Below are 21,276 nucleotides of genomic sequence, written 5' to 3' on the forward strand. Positions count from 1 at the left end.
AACTAACCCACACAGCACAGCAGACCTCTCCTGTCTCGCCTGCTGCTCCCCTCAGCAGTGTATTTCAGTTAGATCTGCCTGTTCTGCTACCCAACTCTGTCTCTGGTGAATCCTCTCAACCCCCACACCTCTGGCTTGTACCCCAGTTCTTGTATCCATAAATAAATAAATCGTTAAAAAAGATATTAATATGGATTCATTTTATTTCTTGCATGAAATTAAAATAGATTTTGACAGTTGCTCCGTAGCCATACAGAACAATCATCCTTCATACTCTGAAGGAAAATGTTAATTTGGTGCATCTGTTTGATGGGTATTCATGAGTTCTTTGTAGTATTCTTATAACTTTTCTGTAAGTTTGAAATTACTTCAAATTAAAAAATTAAATAATTTTACAATCAAATGTTGATTTGGAATCATTATAATAGTTCAAATGAGAAGGAAATCCCAGAAATCACCTCTATCTCCTTCTTTTTCCATACATTATAAGATGCTGTGCTACCAATTAAGTATCTGTATTAAGTTGTATTTTTAACTCTGGTGATAAATGTGTGCTGTACCATTCCTATTATTTCACATCATTTCCCTTTTTGACGCCTGAGAAAACTTAGCATATTTATAAAATGTTTGGCAGAATGAAAAGTTACTTCTTAATGTGGCAGGTTTTTCTTTTGATTGAATTATAGCATTCATATTTTAGTGAATTTATGTGAAGAACACAGCTGGTGATAGTAAATATGAACTTTAATCAGTAAGTCAATATTTTTTTAAAATAGGGGTTTCTATACCAATTTAAGTGTGGTTCTTCATATTTTTTGTTCATGTCTTCCTTTTTCTTATAGAAGTATAGGAGCTATATCATAATTTGTGGTGCTCTTTGATGAATGCCAATGCTAATTGTAACAAAACAATTGTACCATCAATTGTAACAAAATCATAGCTTGGAATAAATTGTCACGCAAAAGATAATCAAATCAAATCACTGTTAACTTCAGTTACATTTTAATACAAGCAGGAAAGACCCATTTTGTAAGTAATTTCTTTCTATACCTTTAGCACTTTGATCATTAATAGTTATCCAGATCCAGAACTAGCTACTCTTACTACTAAAATGCCTGTTACCCTTAAAAAAGTGTCCCAACATCTCTAGGCTGCTTTCATTGCAGAATACAGTTATTAAGGCAGATGGTGAGGTGACATCCACTTGATCTAAAATAGAGGCTTTATTTATTTGTTTGTTTGTTTGTTTGTTTGTTTGTTGTTTGTTTACACATGCACTGGGTACAGTCAGAAGCACGGGAGGGTGAGAGAATTCACCAGAGCCAGAGCGGAGAGCAGAGCAGGCAGAAGGACCGAAGTACACTGCTGAGGGGAGCAGCGGGCAGCAGGAGAGGTCTGTGCGCCATGTGGGACCCTCCTCTGATGGCCGGAGAGCAGCCGGGGATTGAACTGGCGCTGCAGAGGCTGCGGGCAGCTTCGCAACCCATCGCTCAACTGCTGCACCACCGGGGAGGCCCACATCCACTTGATCTATAGCTGCTAACTTTGGACTTGTGCTGTTGTTATGTGATTTTAGAGAAATTATAGTGAGGAGAGGGTCTTTTTTTATCATCTTCTCAAAAAGATTGCAAGGTTAACTTTACAATGTTTATCTCTTATTGACCAGTATCATTATTTAGTAGTTTGAATACTTATTGAACTCTAATTTGCAGTTAATTCTGTCAAGGTAAATGCTAATATCCCCATCTTCTGTATCAAGGAACTAAGCAATAAGAAGTTGAGAAACTTGTCTAATATCTCATAACAAATAGTTTCCCTTGAACTAGTTGTTTGGCCAATATTTATTTATCATATACATGTTATATATGAGTCCTTTTCTACCTTTTCCAAGTATTGAAACAGTAGAGATTTTTTTTCCCAAAGATTTATTTATTCATGCATACAAGAACCAGGGTACAGGCCAGATTCACAGGAGGGTGAGAAGATTCTCCAGAGAGCGGGAGCAGAACAGGCAGATCTACTGAAATACACTGCTGAGGGGAGCAGCAGGTGAAACAGGAGAGGTCTGCCGTGCCATGTGGGATTCTTGCCCACCGGCTGGGATCGACCTCACACTGCAGAGGCTGCAGACAGCTTCACAGCACTGCGCTCAACCACCTACGCCACCAGGGGTGGCTCAGTTTGTGATTTTTTTTAATCTGAAGTAAAACTTAGTTTACTGTATGAACTCTGAAAAAGCAATTTGCCTTTCAGAAAACTTTTTTTAATGAAGTACCATTTTCTTACATCCTTCTTCACTTTTTGACAGTACCAGGTTTCTTCTCAGGTGTGGTAAGTACAAGAGCTTGTGATATTTTTACTACTTTGCACATTTATGTAATAACAAATCAAGATCAAATATCTTGTATGTTAAACTTCTGTTAATCAAATTATATGCTACTTTATAGTAAAACTCTTTTTATGAATAAATATAGAAAAATGCTAAGACACTCTTAGAGTATTTTATAGCTCTTCGTAATGATGCTTATTATACACGTACAAATGCACATGCACACACAATCTTTATTGCCTTTCAAATGTTATCAAAATGAAATTAGCCTTCAGGTGGGGCTTGGGGTAGTGAAAAAGTATAAACCATTCAATAGCCATCATATATTTATCTTGTTCCAAACTCCCAGAATATAGAATTAAAATCATTTTATAAGAATCTGGAATTGTATACAATCATCAATTAAGTCTGTGTTGCAGCAAACATAAGCTATATCAACTATATCCATTTGTTTGTATTTTGTAATATTTTTAAAATAAAAGTCATTCATTCAAGTGGAAAACTTTCATACCAGGAGATGGACTAATATGTGTGGTTCGTTTTTACAATAGGAAAAATGAATGAACTGAAACTACTAGTGTCAACAAAGCTGAAGCTCAGACAATGTTGGGTGAGCAAAGTTGAGGGATATTGCAGCATAACTTATGAAGTTCAAAAACAGATAAACTACATGTGCCTATATATGGTAAAAAATAAAGGAAACAGTAACTGTTACCTGGGTGTGGGGTGGGAGTGGAGAGAGCACAGGCTAAGTTAGAAGGGAACTGAGTAAGTCCTCCCTGGTGGTTAAGCACCGCACTATGAAGGGATCCGCAGCCTCTGCAGCATGAGTTTGATTGCCAGCCGGCCAGGGAGCAACCCACATGGTGCAGCAGATCCCTTCTGTCTCACCCGCTGCTCCCCTCAGCAGTGTATTTCATTCAGTCAGTCTGCCTGTTCTGTTCCCTGCTCTTGTCTCTGGTGAATCCTCTCACCCCCCCACATCTATGACCTGTACCCCAGCTCTTGTATGCATGAATAGATAAATCTTGGGGAAAAAAAAAAAGAAGGGAACCAAGTGAGTTTTCAATGATGTTGCTAATGTTCTGTTTCTGAAGTTAAGTGGTAGTCTCACCGGAATTCATTCATTTTATACTTTATGCTTTACATGACGATTTTTTATACTCTAATATGTATCAGATCACTTCTAATTGGAATAAGATAAGTCATAGGATGACTATTTAATAGTTTACCCTTTTCCTCCACCCCAAGAACACTTTTCCTATTCTTATTGAAATTTAAGGCATTCTCTATCAACAGAATTTTTATTTTGATTAATCTTGATGCTGCAGTTGAAGCTTTCTTACAGAATCTCTAAATGTAAAAAAAGTAATTATAAATTAAAATAGTAACTATAAGGGCCTCCACTGGTGGTGCAGCGGTTGAGCGCTGGGCTGTGAAGCTGTCTGCAGCCTCTGCAGCGCCGGTGGGATCCCCGGCCTCTGGGCGAGGGTCCCACATGGCGTGCAGACCTCTCCTGCTGCCCGCTGCTCCCCTCAGCAGTGTATTTCATCACTCTGCCTATTCTGCTCCCCACTCTGGCTCTGGTGAATTCTCTCACCCTCCCGCGCTTCTAACTGTACCCAGTGCTTGTATAAATAAATAAATAAATCTTAAAAAAAAAATACTAACTATAAGAAGAATTTGTGTTTTTAACTATTCTACAATCAACATTTGTAATGTTTAGTTTTATAATTCATTTATGTTCCTCTAAGCCACATAAAAATAAAACAACAAAGTAGAATAACTCCTCTTAATTTGTGGAGACCTGCACTAAATCAAATTGTATGTTAATTTTTTTAACTTAAACATGAACAACCACTATTAATTTTTTGATGCTTTTCTTAAGTACTTGAACTCTAAATGCCAATGAATCGATGTTTTCTAAATACCACAGGACAGTAGTAATTTTTCCTAAGCCAGCCTGACATACTTCCTTCAGTTCATTTTTTTAAAAATTTTTAATTATTTTTTTTGTGGGACCCTCACTGGTGGCCGGGGATTGAACTGGTGCTGCAGAGGCTGCAGGCAGCCTCGCAACCCAGCGCTCAACCACTGCGCCACCAGGGGAGGCCCCATACTTCCTTTAGTTCAAAGGCTTATCTGATATTCTTCCCAGTCCCAATTTGATAGAATTGCACACTCATAAAATAGTACAGTCTTCCACTGTATAGAAAACCCACATTTTCAAGTTGTTCTAGCTATATAACACAGGTCTAATACCTGTTATGACCCAGAAATGTCTTACTAGTAGTCCTAGGAGTTCCCTTTCTAGGGGATGCTTATATTTTTATTAATTATATTACCTCTGCTCTCCCAGTACATCCTCCTGTGGCCCTCTCTAGGAGACTCACAGACTCAGAACTGGTCTAGATTATGATCAGCCTCCAGAGTTGCAAAAACAGGCATATTTAACATATTCTTAAGGCCAGTTTCACTGCCTAAGCCAAACCATTCTTCCTGCTTTGGCATTATTGGGACTTACAGACTTATGGAGGTAGGAGAAGATTCTTGGGAATTTAGAAATATGACATATTTAGAAACATTCTAAAATGTTTCATTTTATTCACGTGGAGAATATGCTAAAGCTGTCTTCTAATTTTTTATAGGTTTACCTGTTAGCAATTGAACAGATTTCAAGTCTGTGTTCTCATTGTGATAAAGATAGGGGCAAACTGAAGTATTCAAATTATCCTTGTATGGTAGGTCTAGGATAGAAGTTGGTGAATTTTTCCTATAAAGAGACAGTAAAAAACTTGTAGGCTTTCTTAGTTGCTTGTATAATCAGGAGAATACAGTTCAAAGGAGAGCAAGGTCATTTCTAATTACTAAGAAAATGTGTCATGGAAAGATCTGATCTCTTTGACATCGTTTAATTCTCCTTGTATTTCTTTAGTTCTTTTTCCTCTTATCTTTATATATAGATATTCCTCAAACTATCTGAAGCTGACTACTTCTTATTTCTCTCTTGTTCATATCAGCCATTTTGATTTCGATGATATCAAAAAAGATCTCTCCCTATCCTCTCTTCTGAATTTTAGAATATTTTCATCTGCCTATTAGAAATCATTGATTGTTCATCATACTCTGTCTTCTGATTGAGCCAGTATTTCTTCTTTATATCTTTATTACCTATTTCTGTTTGTTACTGCATTTCTCACCATGGCACAAAGCCTTGGAATTTTGTTTAATTCCTTCTTTTACTGTTATACCTAATCATTTATCAGATTCTACTCATTTGGTCTTCAAAATATTAATTACCTGTATTGCTTCTATTCGTTGCCATTATTCTAGTTTAGACCCTTATTCTTGCTTACCTACATCATGTCAGTAACCCCTACCTCTCTATTAGTATCTGTTACCTCCCATGCATTCATTGTTTATGTTCCTGCTAAAATATTTTTGCTAATATATACCCTGCTCTTCTTTGTCTAAAAATTTCCACTATAAATTTCCAGTAAAATAAAGCTCATGTTTTTCTGGATTTGGATGAAACTTACTCAACTTAGTACCCCAGCTTGCCCCACATTCCAGACAAATGATTCCCTGGTTCTTGCATACTTCTTAATGTTCTACTTCCATTTCTTTGTCACCTGTTCCTTCATCCTGGCTTTCCCCACTTCCAATCTCCAGATACCACAAATACTGCATGGTAAAGTTTTCCCCAGGTCTTTGATATTACAGTAATCTGTTTTTTCTTTTAAACACCAAATAGCACTTTATCTTATGGTACTAATCACTTTCCATATCTGTATTTATGCATATATTATACCTCCTGCTAAGCTGTAAGCTCTTTTAGTCATGATTTTTAAAAAATTTATTCCTGTAGCTTTTCAGCCTTTATCACTATTCATCATGCATAGTATATGCTTAGTTAATATGTGTAGAAAAAAATAATTTGATCTTGCAGCAATTTAGTCAAGTAGGTAGGACAAGTAGCATTAGCCCCTTTCAAAAGATCAAGAAACCAGCTCAACGAGGCTAAGAAATTGTCCAAGCACTATTGCTCTGTAGAGCCAGGACTTTAGCTGAAACACTGTGTTTCTAATGCCTAAGCCGACATGTATTTTACTACACATACTACCTCTCAAAATTGCTGAAATCAAGCAAGCAAAATGGAAGATGTAAAAATTATATTAATTGTGTTCAAGTTGGAAACTTGTAGTCTCTAAACTTCCAGAATTAAAATGTATTATACAAGGCCTAAAGAAAAAATGTATTACTTTCTGTCATTTCTGAGGATACTAGTCATATGAAAACCTACTTGATTTTTAGAAGGTGTATTTAAGTTGGGTTAAATAAAGATATAATTAAAGAAGTAGAAGGTAATCAGAAAATGCTTAGCAAAACTCCAGATCCTGAAAGTAGGGCCAGGCCACTTGAAAGGAAAGCAATCAATATGCATATCTACTGGCTGATGGCATGACAATTTGGGAGACCCTTGAAAACTTACTCTTTACTCCCCAAACATTGTCTGTAGTTTCAGTATTGTCAGTAACTTTCTTTTCTCCCATAGAAATCACATTTGATTTATTGTTTTTATTTACTAAGTTTGACTATATTCCAGTAACAGTTCTTTTTTCTTCTTTTACCAGAGGAAGAAGAGGAGCAGGTGCCCACTGATGGAGGTACATCAGCAGAAGCCATGCAAGTTCCCTTGGAAGAAGATGATGAATTGGAGGAGGAGGAAATTATTAATGATGAGAATTTCTTGGGTAAGAGACCTTTGGATAGTCCTGAAGCTGAAGAAATGCCTGCCATGAAGCGACCACGACTGTTAAACACTAAAGGGGATGCCTTGGACATAGTATTATTGGAAGCTCGAGAACCGCTTAGCTCAATAAATACCCAAAAGATTCCCCCAATGCTTTCTCCAGTACATGTACAGGACAATGCAGACCTAGCACCTCCATCGCCAGAACCACCAATGTTAGCTCCAGTTGCAAAATCACAAATGCCAACTGCAAAACCATTAGATGCAAAATCATTTACACCTAAAACAAAGACTAAAACTAGTTCTCCAGGACAGAAGACTAAATCACCTAAAACTACTCAGTCACCAGCAATGGTCGGAAGTCCTATTCGGTCACCAAAAACTATATCCAAAGAAAAGAAATCACCTGGACGTTCGAAGAGCCCTAAAAGTCCCAAAAGTCCCAAGGTTTTATCTCATATACCCCAAGTACCCATCAGACCTGAAACACCAAACAGGACTCCTTCAACCACAATAAGTGAAAAAATTAGTAAAGAGACCATTCAGGTAAAACAAATACAAACTCCTCCTGAAGCTGGCAAACTGAACAGTGAAAACCAGCTGAAAAAGGCTGTTGTGACTGATAAGACAATTGATGACTCTATAGATGCTGTGATTGCGCGTGCTTGTGCTGAAAGGGAGCCAGATCCTTTTGAATTTTCTTCTGGATCAGAATCTGAAGGAGACATTTTTACCAGCCCTAAGAGAATTTCAGGTTCAGAATGTACTACTCCAAAAGCTTCTACTTCCTCCAACAATTTCCCTAAGTCAGGATCCACTCCTCTGCCTCTTTCAGGTGGCACTTCAAGTTCTGACAATTCATGGACAATGGATGCCTCCATTGATGAGGTTGTACGTAAAGCAAAATTGGGTGCACCTTCAAATATGCCTCCCAACTTCCCATATCTCTCTTCTCCTTCAGTTTCTCCTCCCACTCCCGAACCTCTCCCCAAGGTGTATGAGGAGAAAAACAAATTGCCTTCATCAGTGGAAGTCAAAAAGAAGTTGAAAAAGGAACTGAAGACCAAAATGAAAAAGAAAGAAAAGCAGAGAGATAAGGAAAGGGAAAGAGACAAAAGTAAGGAAAAAAATAAAGAGAAGGATAAGTTGAAAGAAAAAGAGAAAGAAAAGGAAACCAGCAAGGAAAGCAAGCATCCATGGAAGGAATTTCTTAAAGATGAAGAATCAGATCCCTATAAGTTTAAAATAAAAGAATTTGAAGATGTTGATGCCAAAGTGAGATTGAAAGATGGAATTGTGAGAAAGGAGAAAGAGAAGCATAAAGATAAGAAGAAAGATAGAGAAAAAGGCAAAAAAGATAAAGATAAGAGAGACAAAGAAAAAGTGAAAGATCGAGGTAGAGAAGAAAAGATCAAAATCCCACCAGCCCCCCTGGTGTTGCCTCCAAAGGAAATGGCCTTGCCTTTGTTTACCCCTGCTGCAGCCGTGAGAGTTCCATCCATATTACCTTCTTTATCACCAATGCTTCCTGAAAAATTATTTGAAGAAAAAGAGAAACCTAAGGAGAAAGAAAGGAAAAAGGACAAAAAAGAAAAGAAGAAAAAGAAAGAGAAGGAAAAGGAAAAGGAGAAGAAGGAGAAGGAAAGGGAGAAAGAGAAAAGAGAAAGAGAGAAGAGAGAAAAAGAAAAGGAGAAACACAAGCATGAAAAAGTAAGCAGTTTATCATTTTCATCACTATCTGAACAAAGCCCTATTGAAAAATACAGGTAAACAGAGCCAACACTTATATCAGTATTTTGGATGCCAGTCACCAATACCTTAACTGGAAATATGTAATGTGGTTACAAAATTTAAATTCTAAACCATAAACTTGTAATCAAGTCCCCTACACAGTGGAAAATGTTAAAAATCCAAAGCCTCAGAGGAAGTAGGCTAGATACACTCTCTCTTAACCATACAAATCTCTAGCAGTTTTTAAAATCTGTAATCATACAATGAATATTTTTATAATTATCAGGTCTCCTACATACTCTCTTGTATCTGAATATTAGACACTCAAGAAAAGTCAGGATCCATTTTTCTAAGAGCTTGCAAAATTACGGCAATATTTTAAAATAATGGGTCCCATGGAGTCCTTCCTTACTGACTTGCTTTTCTTTTTGGTGAGCCATTTTTGCAAGGATTCAAGGGTATGACTGCAACGTTCTTAGCATCTCTTATCCTTCTGTTTTATGCTTTAATAAGATTAGGACATGTTTCTGAGTATCTAAGCTGATCCGGCAGCCTGGTTGGTGGGCAGAAAACAATTCCAAATGTTTTACGGTGTCAGTCAGTCAGACTTTTGTAGAGTACAGCCCACGAAACTAATATTTATCCTACAGGTTATAGAAACTAGGACCTCTATCCTTCAGGCCTGGAGGTGACTTCTGCTTTTATGGCTTTTCTCCTTAGTCCGTAGTTCTTTGGATTACAGTGGTTAGCTGGGTGATTTGAAAATTTCTTCTGAAAATTTTTAGTGACTAGGTATTCCTGGTACCATACATAGAGATCCTCAATGATTCTTTCCCTGCCTTCTAGCAGCAGACTCTTTGAGTTTGGCTCAAAGATAGACATAATAACCTTTTTTTCCAATAATAAAATATGACTGCAATTTGACTGCTACAAGTTATACATTTGCATTGTTTTTTAATTCAAAGCCTAACTAGAAAAATTAGTTTAGTTGAGAAGCAATGATGGCAATGCTCATGTTTTTCTGCCCAGCTCTTTCTCTCTGTCACCCTTGGATATCCTAAAGCATTTAGAATGGAAATTCTAAACACTGTCAAATTAGCAAGACATAAATTCAGTTCTTATTTTCGTTTAAAAAAAGCATTTTATCATTGTTATTCTTATGTAGGCAGATTTTAAGAACCTCCCACATAGCTTATTTTCTCCTCCTAACACACCTGCAACATAGGTCCGGCAGGTATTGTTTTCAACATTATGGATGAGAAATTGAACCTGAAAAATTGACTTTTCCGAGATTTAGGTCACACAAACAGCAGGACCCCAGTCATGTATTTGCAGTTATACCTCAAATTTCCTTTACTCCTGAAGATCTTGCCTGGTAGCAAGGTGTCCCTTACCTATCATATACTTAGTAACTTGACAGCTGAACTCTCAGCAAAATCAAACAAAGTACTGTTGTTTTCATCACCATCTTAACTTTGGAAAGTCAAGGGAGTTGTTTCAAGAACCCTTATGAATTTAAGTAAAGCCTAACAAAAAGATTTGTCTGACCAGTCCATGCTTTTTCTCATCACCTTCCTTCTTTAGGGAAGAAATGTCCCTCAGAGCACCCTGGTTGGAGATAAAGGTTCATGGCAATTTGTGCTAATTTTACCTAACAGGAAAATACAAGTCCTGTGTCAATTCTGATGGGTTATGCATCAGATAAATGACAAGAGATAAAGATTTATAAGTCAGGTAACATATCTTCAAAAGTAAATGATATTGTCTGTAGGGTTAAACCTAACTTTTAGCTATGTGAAATTGAGCAAGCTGCTTATGTGAAGATTAAATGAGATGCCACTGAGCTGTGCTTTGTACTGTATCTGATGCATAAATAAATGCTCAATAATAGATATGGTGGTGGCAACTTTTATTATTCCATTGTGAATCAACCCATAAAATGTAGGCTACCTAGAGATTGTTACTTCATTGGGCCTTTATATGACAGGCTGAGTCAGCTCTCGTTAGTGTTTTAAAATTATTTCTTTTTTCTTGGCATTTATTTAAATTTTAACCTATTATGATGACAGGGAGGAATAAAGGCTTGTGCAACTCATGGAAATGCTGTGGACAAGGAATAGAAATTAAGATAGTAACTTAAACATTGACTTCTCTTTTTTCAACCCTACTTATCAAGTGGGGTTGATAAATATCAAGCCATTATGAGTTAATGGAACCTGAAATTGGGTTACAGATGGTCTAAAAATTTTCTTACATATCCACAGAAGTAAAATAAGGGCAAATAAAAATGAGTCATATCTAAGTTGCCCCAAGAAAATGTCTCTAGTCAAAAAGAATGGGAACCACAGTCTCGGTCTTTCTTCATTTTTTTTTTTAATTAAAAAACAGAAAACCACCCAATATTTACTTACCTATCAACTTTTTAGCAGCATGCATGCATTTACCAATGGAAGAACAAATGAAGATACCATTAACAAAATGGAACTCTGCATGGTAGATAAAAGCAGCCTTGGGGTTTGGAATTCAGCAGATTTAAGTTAAGAGTCAAGAGTTAATTTTTTAGTTTCTTGTCCTTTAGGTACTTCATCTTCTAAAGTGAGGCTTGTGACAACACTTCTTTAAAAACAGCAAAACAATAGTTAACATTTATTGAGTAATTATTATATGCTGAACACTGTGCTAAATACTATGTTATATGTTTAATTTCTTACCACAAGTCTGTGAGGTGGATGCAGTAGCTATCATCACTTTAGGATGAGAAACAGAGAGAGATTAATAAACTTGCCCAAGATCACATACCTGGCATGTGACTGAACCAAAGCCACAATTTCAGCCCAGGCTATGTGATGCTACAATATAATTGATGTTTTTAGCGACTGTACATTCCTACAATAAATTAAAAATGTATTAAGTGAAATAATGTACACAAGGCACCTAACTCACTGATGTTCCATCAGAAGATTTTACTTCTGTTATTTTATTGAACACTCACAAACATAACCATTATAGCTTTGGCAGTAACAAACCTAACAGTTAATGCATTTTAAAATAATTATTCATTTTACAATAGAAAATTTTTTGTTAAATTTTTGTGTGTGTGTCAATGTATTGCATGATTTAATTTATTTTAAACCCTGGATCTGTGGGGTTTAGGTGAATGTTACAGGACTATTTTAATTAAAATTTACTTTTGGTATTTTTGAGTGTTTTTTTGGAAGAAGGATTATTGTAGGGGGAGCAGACAAGAAAAGCTCTCCTGATGTTAATGGAATTGAATGCTTGAACTTATAACCTTAAAGCCAAATCCATCTGTCAGTCTTGGAATATGTTTTTATGCTCATACTTGAGTATGATCATGGTAGACTTTCAAAATAATATCACCACAACCTGTAGACAGATAGGCCACACTGGCCCATGAAGAGCTTGGGCCTTGGCAAGCAGACTGACTTGGATTTAAATTCCAGTTCTACCACTTATTAGTTATTTATCAACCTCTTCTAACCTCTCTGACCCTCTACTTCCTTCCCTCTGACTCTTCCTCCTATTCAGTACTGGGAAGAGACAGCATGAATAAAAAGTATGGTTTACCTGTGCTTGAAAACAATAGTTTCCTGCCTTCTCGTAGAAGATACTCAATGAAGAAGTTTGTGTTCTTTAAGATGAGTAGATGACTGTCACTATTCACAGTATAACCAATACTGTTGATAATCAACTCATCCAACAATTGAGTTTTGTTTAAAATGGAAACTCATAAATTCTACAAAGGATTCCACAAATTTTTATCCTATTGATGAATTGTTTTATTTGAGCTAACGTGACTATTGAATGAATCAACCCACAAGATAAGGCTGTTTAGCAACTGCCACTTAGTGTATACAGTGCCAGACCTGGCCAGAACTAGCTTTGATTCTTTTCATTCTCTCAATAGCCCTGAGGGTTTGGTGCTATTGCCCTTATTTGACAGCCGAGAAAACTGCATGGAAAGATGAGTAACTTCCTGCATGTGGCAAGTGAGTGGAAGAACAGTGACTTCCCAGGTCTTCCTAAGAGGAGTCTGTAGTCTTTATTACCCAAAAATGCCTTCTCAGGCCAGTCGCACCAGATGAACTGCTGATGAGAGGGGTAAGAATGGCCTGACATTCTAGACTAAGGTGACATCATGATTTTAAAACATTTAGTCCTTGAAGACACCTTAGAGAGCTCCTGTTCAACTGCCATGTTTTAAAAACCTGGCAGTGGAGGTTCTGGAAACTTTAATGATTTCTAATCAGAACAATTAAAGTGGTTAATGTTTCTTTAATCTATCCCCAACCCTTAGCATTTGCCCCGAATAATTTTTTATTGACCTTAGTTGGTTCTCCAAAGAATTGTAGTCTTACTGGCTTATGCCTTTAACAAAAGTGTTGGTTGTTGTTTTTTTTTTAATCATTTTTCTCTTCTATTTAAAGTAATACAGCCTTATTTCCAGTCTTTTCTCATCAGCTCTCATGATTAGTGAGATGAAGGGTTTTCAGTAATAAAATAACCCAGTAAAAAGCAGTAATTTCTGCTTTCTGTTTCTTAAAACAGTTTGTTCTGAGAAGAAAGCAGTAACTTAATGTACATTTGAATTCATAGATGTTTAGCTAAGGTCATCTCCAAATCTTCATGTGAATTAACTCTTTTGAGTGCTGAACGAAAAATCGAAAATCGGAGTTGTTAGTTGTCCTTGCAAAGTTCTGCTTGTTATACTTCACCACAACTGTAGGGCTTCTTTTTGTCTTTTTGATATTTTAAACAATTGATTAGTATTTTATTAGACTATGTTTCTAAATGGCAATAATGTAAAGATCTTAATTGCTAAGAAAGACCACAATATGATTACCAGTCATCATATAGTTCAGCATCCTAATTGTTAGGTTATTTAATTCGGCTTTTCATCAATACTATTTCTGATTATTTTTCTAATATATTAGCACAGATGAGAATCTAAATTTGATGACTAAACTTGTTGCTACCCTACCTAGGACTTTTTTTTTTAATGAAAGAAGTTTAACATTAAAAAAATAGAAAATAAAAACTTGGCCAGATTATATTGACAAAGCTGCCCATTACCTTTGCAGAAAGTCCCTGTCAGGAGATAAACTTTAAAGCTGGAATGCATGAAAGAGTTCCAAGATAGAATTTAAATTTAAACTGATTCTTTATAGATAAGCTTTTTAAAAATCCACCTCTTTGCTTCAAGTCAGGATTTTAAAAATAAATTTCCCCTTTAAATCTCTTGAGCGATTTTCATTTTTTGCAAGGCCGCACTGCTGGTGTCCTGGAAAAATGGAGAGTTAGAGCTTTATCAGTTGGTGCCCTGAGGTATGTGGCAAAGAAGCTAAATCCTTGAAGATTAGCAAAAAAAATGCAGCACATGGCAATAAGGGGCTTATATGACTACTAGTATTAGTTCAGGTGAAAGAAGTATTGCTTATACATAAAACTGGACAAATCCACTGACAATGTATTTTTAGTTAGCTACAAAGGAGTCTTATATTACTGGACTTGCCTCTTTGGTGAATTGGGAAGCTTAGTAATCCACTGTAAATGCTCTTCTGCGTGTCCCAATTCTTAGCATCACTAAAGTGCTGTTCTTTTATTTTAACCCTTAAAAGCTCATGTTGTCCCCAGAATTTGTCTTCATACCATTAAAAGATAGCATTAGTAGTATTGTTCAAGTAATTAGAGTAATTGTTATTTAGTTTACTGATTTCTGAGACATGTGCTTGAGAAATTATTATAGGGAATGGCTCTATTTTTATTTTGGTAGGCAATTGGATAAAGTTCGTATAAGCAAAAGTCTAGTAAAAAATTTTTATTTAGAAATTGTACTTTCTGTGTATTAGCATCCTTATGAATCTTTTTCTACACTTAATTGAATTTTATGAAGCTTTTTCTACACTTACTTGAATTTTTATCTTTAAAATAAGTCTGATATAGCTTCCTCTAAGAATTAAAGGTATTTAAATATTTTTAGGTAGGGTTACCATATGCCCTGGTTTACCTGGAACAAGCCCAGTTTATATCTGTCATATGGTATAAATGATAGCTCTGCTTTTGCTCACTAAAGTATCTCAGTTTGGGTGATGTGGTCATCTGACTTGTAGGTAAAACTTTGAGCTAAGGTAATAGGTTCTGACTGAATTCACTCATTAACTCAACAAATTTACTAAGCATGTCTTTGTGGCACATTTAATACATTTTTTATATGACATATAAAATGTATCTCCATTTTTCCTGCTCACTTTTTACATATTGTATAACTTAACTTTCTTTTATAGTAAGTCGTAAATAAACCAAGTCTTGATTCTTTTGTCCTGCCAAACCAGTTAATACCGCATCAAGAACCCAGTCAGTGTAGTTGCATGGAAGTGAAGGCAACCTCAATTTCTGTATAAACGAGTTTGCTTTCCATAGAGAAAAAAATATTTATTAACCAATCTTAGCCATCTGACAGGTATGTCATTTGTCATAAAAGACCTGAACATAGAAAGTAAATGGCTCCATGCAAGACATCAGGATTACCAAAATAAGAACTCAGAATGTGTGGCAAAGAGTCAAGGAACAGTATGGTAGAGTAGGAGATGAATTTGGTGTTAGCAGATCTGGATTCAGATCATTTACTTATTAATTTCCAAACTCTAGGCAAATAACTTAATCTTTCTGAGTCCTCAATTCACCTTATGCCTTCCACCTTCCACCCTTACCATGTGGGGTTATAGTGTTGTGAAGATCAAATTGGACAGTATACCTGGGACACAGTCTGTCAATTAAAATTATTGTATAGTATGATAGAATAGGCTAAACATACAATGTGAAGCATAAAATAGTAAAGGAAATATTTTTAAGGGAGACAGACTGCTTTTTTTTTTAATGAAGGTTAAGAAAAACTTAAATCTTAAATAATAGTATTGTGGATTGAAGGAAGAAGGATTATTACTACTAGTACTTTATCACTTATGAATATGTCACCCTAAAATTTTTTAGAACTAAAGAAATACAGAAAATGTGTATGAGTTTTCATTCTCTGAATAAAAAAAAAAAACTATTCCATATTAGCTTTGTTATTTGTGTGACCTTAGAAAAAAAAAGGAAAAAGAAAATAAAAGGAAAATAATTACTTTATATGTGATTAATGTCTCTGTAAAACAGAAACTATATTGTCCCTTTACATACTAACGCATATGTTTGTTAAAAAAGTGTAAATGAGAACATTCAAAAAAAAAAAAAACACAATGCCTGGCAAATAGTAACTGGTTTATAAATGTTTATTTGTTGGATATATTTGTTCATTCTCCCATAGATAACACAGAAAGGTGCAAAAATATAGAAGACTTGATAATTTACAAAGTGGACTGGACCTTAGCTTTCAGATTTGTCTAGATATGGATCACTTTGTTAGGAAAAAAAGGAGAAAGTGAACACAAACCCTAGTTAGTTACACATGTGTCTTGCTCTGCCCTCACCCCAAGGGACTCTTAATCCCCTAGCACCTGACGGAAGCCATGGATGAGATCACCGAAGAAGCATAGGGTGGCAAGAACTGGACAGATGAAGGAGACATTTGCCAATTTAGAGAAGCATGTACTTTGTGGGGAGGTTGATATGTTAATGTTTAAATGTGATAAGATGAACTAGCTATAGGATGTTTACTTGAAAATGTGCAGGTGGTAGCATTCTATTTTGTTCTTAGGTTCAATCAGTGCCAGTCTAGAGAGGGAAATTTTGAAGATATCACATATTTAAAATTTAGAATCGAAGTCTCGGACATGGATAAGATCACTGAAGAAGTTGCAGGGTGCCAAGAAGGAAGGACCAAGTCAGGTCAGGCACAAGTGGAGGACTTTGTGAAGGAGGAACATGATGACACCTACAATGGAACAATGTAGGGCAATATCCAGAAAGTTTTAGTGGCATGGTTGGGCAGAAGGTGGAAGGCAGTGGGTTGAGAAATGAATAATAAGTGAAGAACTAGAGATAATGAAGTGAAGAGACCATGAATTGAAGACTGAAAAAAAGCGAGTGGTGGTTAACTAGAGGTTGGAGAGAAGGTAATTTTTTTTTAAGATAGAGTTAAATACATTTAAAAGCTAGATGAAAACAGTTAATGTGTCAGCCCCTCTGGCACTGAGAAGGTAGCAATAAACAAAACAGACAGGATCTCTGCCTTTATGTAGTTTAACTGATTATCTGGATAAACAAAGAGTGTTGACAGCAGAGATGAAATTGAAGTTTTTGGTGGTAGAAATTTACATAACTTAATTTTTTTCTTTTAAAAGAAAATGTGCTCTAGAGAATGATTTTACATTGGTCCTTCCTAGACCAAAAATAATTGAGAGGCAAGAGAGTTGAGAGAGCTTGCAAGATAAGTTTAATTAAGAAAATCCTGAGTATCTCCTATATTCAGGGCACTATTCAAAAGAATGGTGAAAGTCATAGATCTTGATGTGAACATGGGCTAAAAAAAAAAAAAAAACTAGAAGAGGACAACTAAATACATATGAAAAATAGTAGATTTGATAAATACATAATATATTAGTCATACCATGAAATTTTGAGTTTTATGTTGTATATCTATTCCCTTAGAACCACCCCACTGTCTCATTATGATTTAATTCATGAGCTTGAAATATGTAAGTCAGTGGTTTGCAACTAGTTGTCACAGTGACTAGCAATGTACTACTGGGATATGACGGTCCCTGGAGACCAAGGTTGTTAAACATCTGGCAATGCTTAGCACATTCAATAAAGAAGTGTCTCATCAAAAATGCCAGTAAACCTTCTGCTGAAAAATCTGATATAGATAATTTCAACTGTAGAACTCTTGTTTAGTTTGTTCATTAAAAATATTATACCACTTAATTTGTGTGTTCTCTTTCTGACTCGCTGAATTGTCAAATATTTGTGAGATTTTCAACTTCTTTAGCAGTCATTGCCTTTACCGTAAAAGCTTTCTCACAAAATGTTTTTTTTAATAGTATTTCAGTTCTTTTTACTACTAACCAAAAAACAGAACAAGTTTACACTTGGTGTTTCAGTTTTCTTATGTGATAATACAAACTTATGATGAGTTGAATGGTTTTCAGTTCCCTTAAATTGGTGCATTTTACCCCAATCTGCAGTGGTGACCTCATTACAATTTTTGCTACTTACACCAAGTCTGGCAGTTATTTAAATGTTCCACTGAGTGATCTAGATAATAATTTTTATTTAAAAATTCAAACATTGGCCAATTCAAGAAATTAACTAAGATTCAGAAAATGTAGAAGTAACTACCATATTTATATAGTGATTCAAATTCTGTAGAATTTCTCATGGTATCAGGTGGATTCTAGTTGTTGAGAAACAAAAACATTGACTAACCTAGGTTATCTTTACATCTTGCATTTTAGCCACATTTGAAACTTAAACTTGTTGATCAAGTTTGTGGAAGTAGGAGAAGAGGCAGGCGGTACTTCTGTTGAAAAAAAATATGTTTAACTCAAATTTATGAACTTTAACAGATAAAAGTGGAGCCAGTTGTTCCAGCCCCAAGTCCTGTTATTCCCAGATTGACTCTCAGAGTTGGTGCTGGCCAAGACAAGATGTAAGTATAAACATTTTGAATTAGAATGAAATAAATTAAACTTAATCTTCTCTACTTTTTCTGATGGATTTAGAACTGTAAGGATCATTCCAAATATGAACATGTAGGATCAAGCTTTATTTTGTTTTTTTTTTTTTTTTTTAATAAATTTTATTGTTATATTCCCCATACAATTGCAGCCCCCCCATTCTGACCCCAATCCCTCCCCTCCCACCCCCGCCCCCCTAAAAGTGTCTCTGGTTCATAGTTTTTTGTTGATTTTGATTTTCACTTTCTTATAGTTATTCATTTTCCTGGTCCCTTATTTAAGTTTTCTAGATTCCTGCTATGAGTGAGACCATCCGGTATTTTTCTTTTTCTTTTTGGCTTATTTCGCTGAGCATGATCCCTTCCAGCGCCATCCATGTTGCTGCAAATTGCATGTGTTTATCTTTTTTGAATGCTGAGTAATATTCCATGGTATATATGTACCACATCTTCTTGATCCAGTCATCTATTTTTGGGCATTTGGGTTGTTTCCAAAGCTTAGCTATTGTAAACAGTGCTGCTATAAACATAGGGGTGCAGGTGTTCTTTGGAATTGATGTTTCTGTGTCCTTTGGGTAAATACCTAGGATTGGAATTGCTGGATCATATGGAAGCTCTATGTTTAGTAGGTCCAGAAATCTCCACACAGCTTTCCACAGTGGTTGGACCAGTTTGCACTCCCACCAACAGTGCAGAAGAGTTCCTTTTTCTCCACACCCTCGCCAACATTTGTTGTTGCTAGTTTTTTTAATATGTGCCATTCTCACTGGTGTAAGATGGTATCTCATGGTAGTTTTGATTTGCATTTCCCTGATGACAAGTGATGTTGAACATTTTTTCATATGCCTGTTGGCCATTTGCATTTCCTCTTCAGAGAAGTTTCTTTTAAGCTCTTCTGCCCATTTTTTGACTGGATTATTTTCTTTGTTGTTGTTGAGTCTCATCAGCTCTTTGCAGATTTTTGTGATCAGTCCTTTATCATTAGTGTTGGGTGCAAAAATGTTCTCCCAGTTGGTGGGGTTTCTCTTTGTTTTTGTTATTGTCTCTTTTGCTGTGCAAAAGCTCTTTAATTTGATGTAGTCCCAGCTGTTTATCTTTGCCTTCACTATCACTGCTTTGGGTGATGTGTCTGTAAAGATGTCTTTGATGTGCAAATCACGTAGTGTTTCGCCTATATTTCCTTCTATATATTTTATGGTTTCAGGTCTTATGTCTAGTTCTTTAATCCATTTTGAGTTGATTTTTGTGTATGGTGTGAGGTAGTGGTCAAGCTTCATTCTTTTGCAAGTAGCGACCCAGTTTTCCCAGCACCATTTATTGAACAAACTTTCTTTGCTCCAATGCATATTCTTTGCTCCTTTGTCAAAGATTAGTTGACCATAAATCTGTGGGTTTATTTCTGGATTTTCTATTCGATTCCATTGGTCTGTATGTCTGTTCTTGTTCCAATACCATGCAGTTTTGATGATTATGGCTTTGTAGTATAGTTTGAAGTCTGGGAGTCTGATGCCTCCATTCCCTTCTTTTTTTTTCAGGAGAGCTTTGGCTATTCGGGGTTTTTGGTGATTCCATATGAATTTCATCAATAATTGTTCTATTTCTTTGAAGAATGACATTGAAATTTTGATTGGAATAGCATTGAATCTGTATATTGCTTTTGGTAGGATGGCCATTTTAATAATGTTTATTCTTCCAATCCATGAGCAGGGGACGTCTCTCCATTTCTTTGTGTCTTCTTCTATTTCTTTTAACAGTGTTTTATAGTTTTCTTTGTATAGGTCCTTTACCTCTTTTGTTAGATTTATTCCCAAATATTTGATTTTTTTTGTTTCAATAACAAAAGGGATGGTCTTTTTGATTTCTTCTTCTTCAGATTTATTGTTTGTGTATAGGAAGGCTACTGACTTTTGCGTGTTGATTTTGTATCCTGCCACTTTACTGAACTGATTGATGAGTTGAATTAGCTTTTCTGTGGAGTTTTTGGGGTTCTCTATGTATAATATCATATCGTCTGCAAATAGTGATAGTTTGACTTCTTCTTTTCCTATTTGGATTCCTTGGATGTCTTTCTCTTGTCTTATTGCCCTGGCTAGGACTTCCAGTATTATATTGAAAAGCAATGGTGAGAGTGGACATCCTTGTCTTGTTCCAGATCTTAATGGAATTGCTTTCAGCTTTTCACCATTGAGAATGATACTGGCTGTTGGCTTGTCATAGATGGCCTTTATGATGTTGAGGTATGTTCCTTGTATCCCCAGAATTTCAAGGGCTTTTATCATGAATGGGTGTTGCACTTTGTCGAAAGCTTTCTCAGCATCTATTGATATTATCATATGGTTTTTATATTTCTTTTTGTTGATGTGTTGGATAACGTTGATTGATTTTCGGATGTTAAACCATCCTTGTGCCCCTGGAATGAATCCAACTTGGTCGTGGTGAATTATCTTATGGATACATTGTTGGATTCTGATAGCTAAAATTTTATTGAGGATTTTTGCATCAGTGTTCATTAGGGAGATTGGCCTGTAGTTTTCCTTTTTTGTGTTGTCCTTGTTCGGTTTTGGTATTAGTGTAATGTTGGCTTCATAAAACGTGTTTGGTATTGTCCCTTCCTTCTCAATTTTTTGGAAGAGTTTGTGAAGGATAGGCACTAATTCGTCTCTGAATGTTTGGTAGAATTCATTTGTAAATCCATCAGGTCCTGGGCTTTTGTTTTTGGGGAGGTTTTTTATTACCATTTCAATTTCGCTAATTGTAATTGGTCTGTTTAGGTGTTCTATTTCTTCTTTATCTAGCTTTGGGTGATTGTAGAGTTGTAGGAATTTG

General features: G+C 35.8%; 1 protein-coding gene across 1 annotated transcript in view; it reads left to right on the top strand.

Moving 5' to 3' along the window:
- Positions 1-21,276, top strand: part of TAF3 (TATA-box binding protein associated factor 3) — a 168,669-nt gene that overhangs the window by 111,116 nt on the left and 36,277 nt on the right. Inside the window, exons 3-4 of the mRNA XM_054695074.1 lie at positions 6,964-8,792; positions 18,341-18,423. Of these exons, the coding sequence (XP_054551049.1) occupies positions 6,964-8,792; positions 18,341-18,423 (1,912 nt within the window). The remainder of the gene's footprint in view (positions 1-6,963; positions 8,793-18,340; positions 18,424-21,276) is intronic.

This window comes from Talpa occidentalis, unplaced genomic scaffold (assembly GCF_014898055.3).
Source record: "Talpa occidentalis isolate TD23 unplaced genomic scaffold, MPIMG_talOcc4v2.1 talOcc4.14, whole genome shotgun sequence".
Taxonomy (NCBI): domain Eukaryota; kingdom Metazoa; phylum Chordata; class Mammalia; order Eulipotyphla; family Talpidae; genus Talpa; species Talpa occidentalis.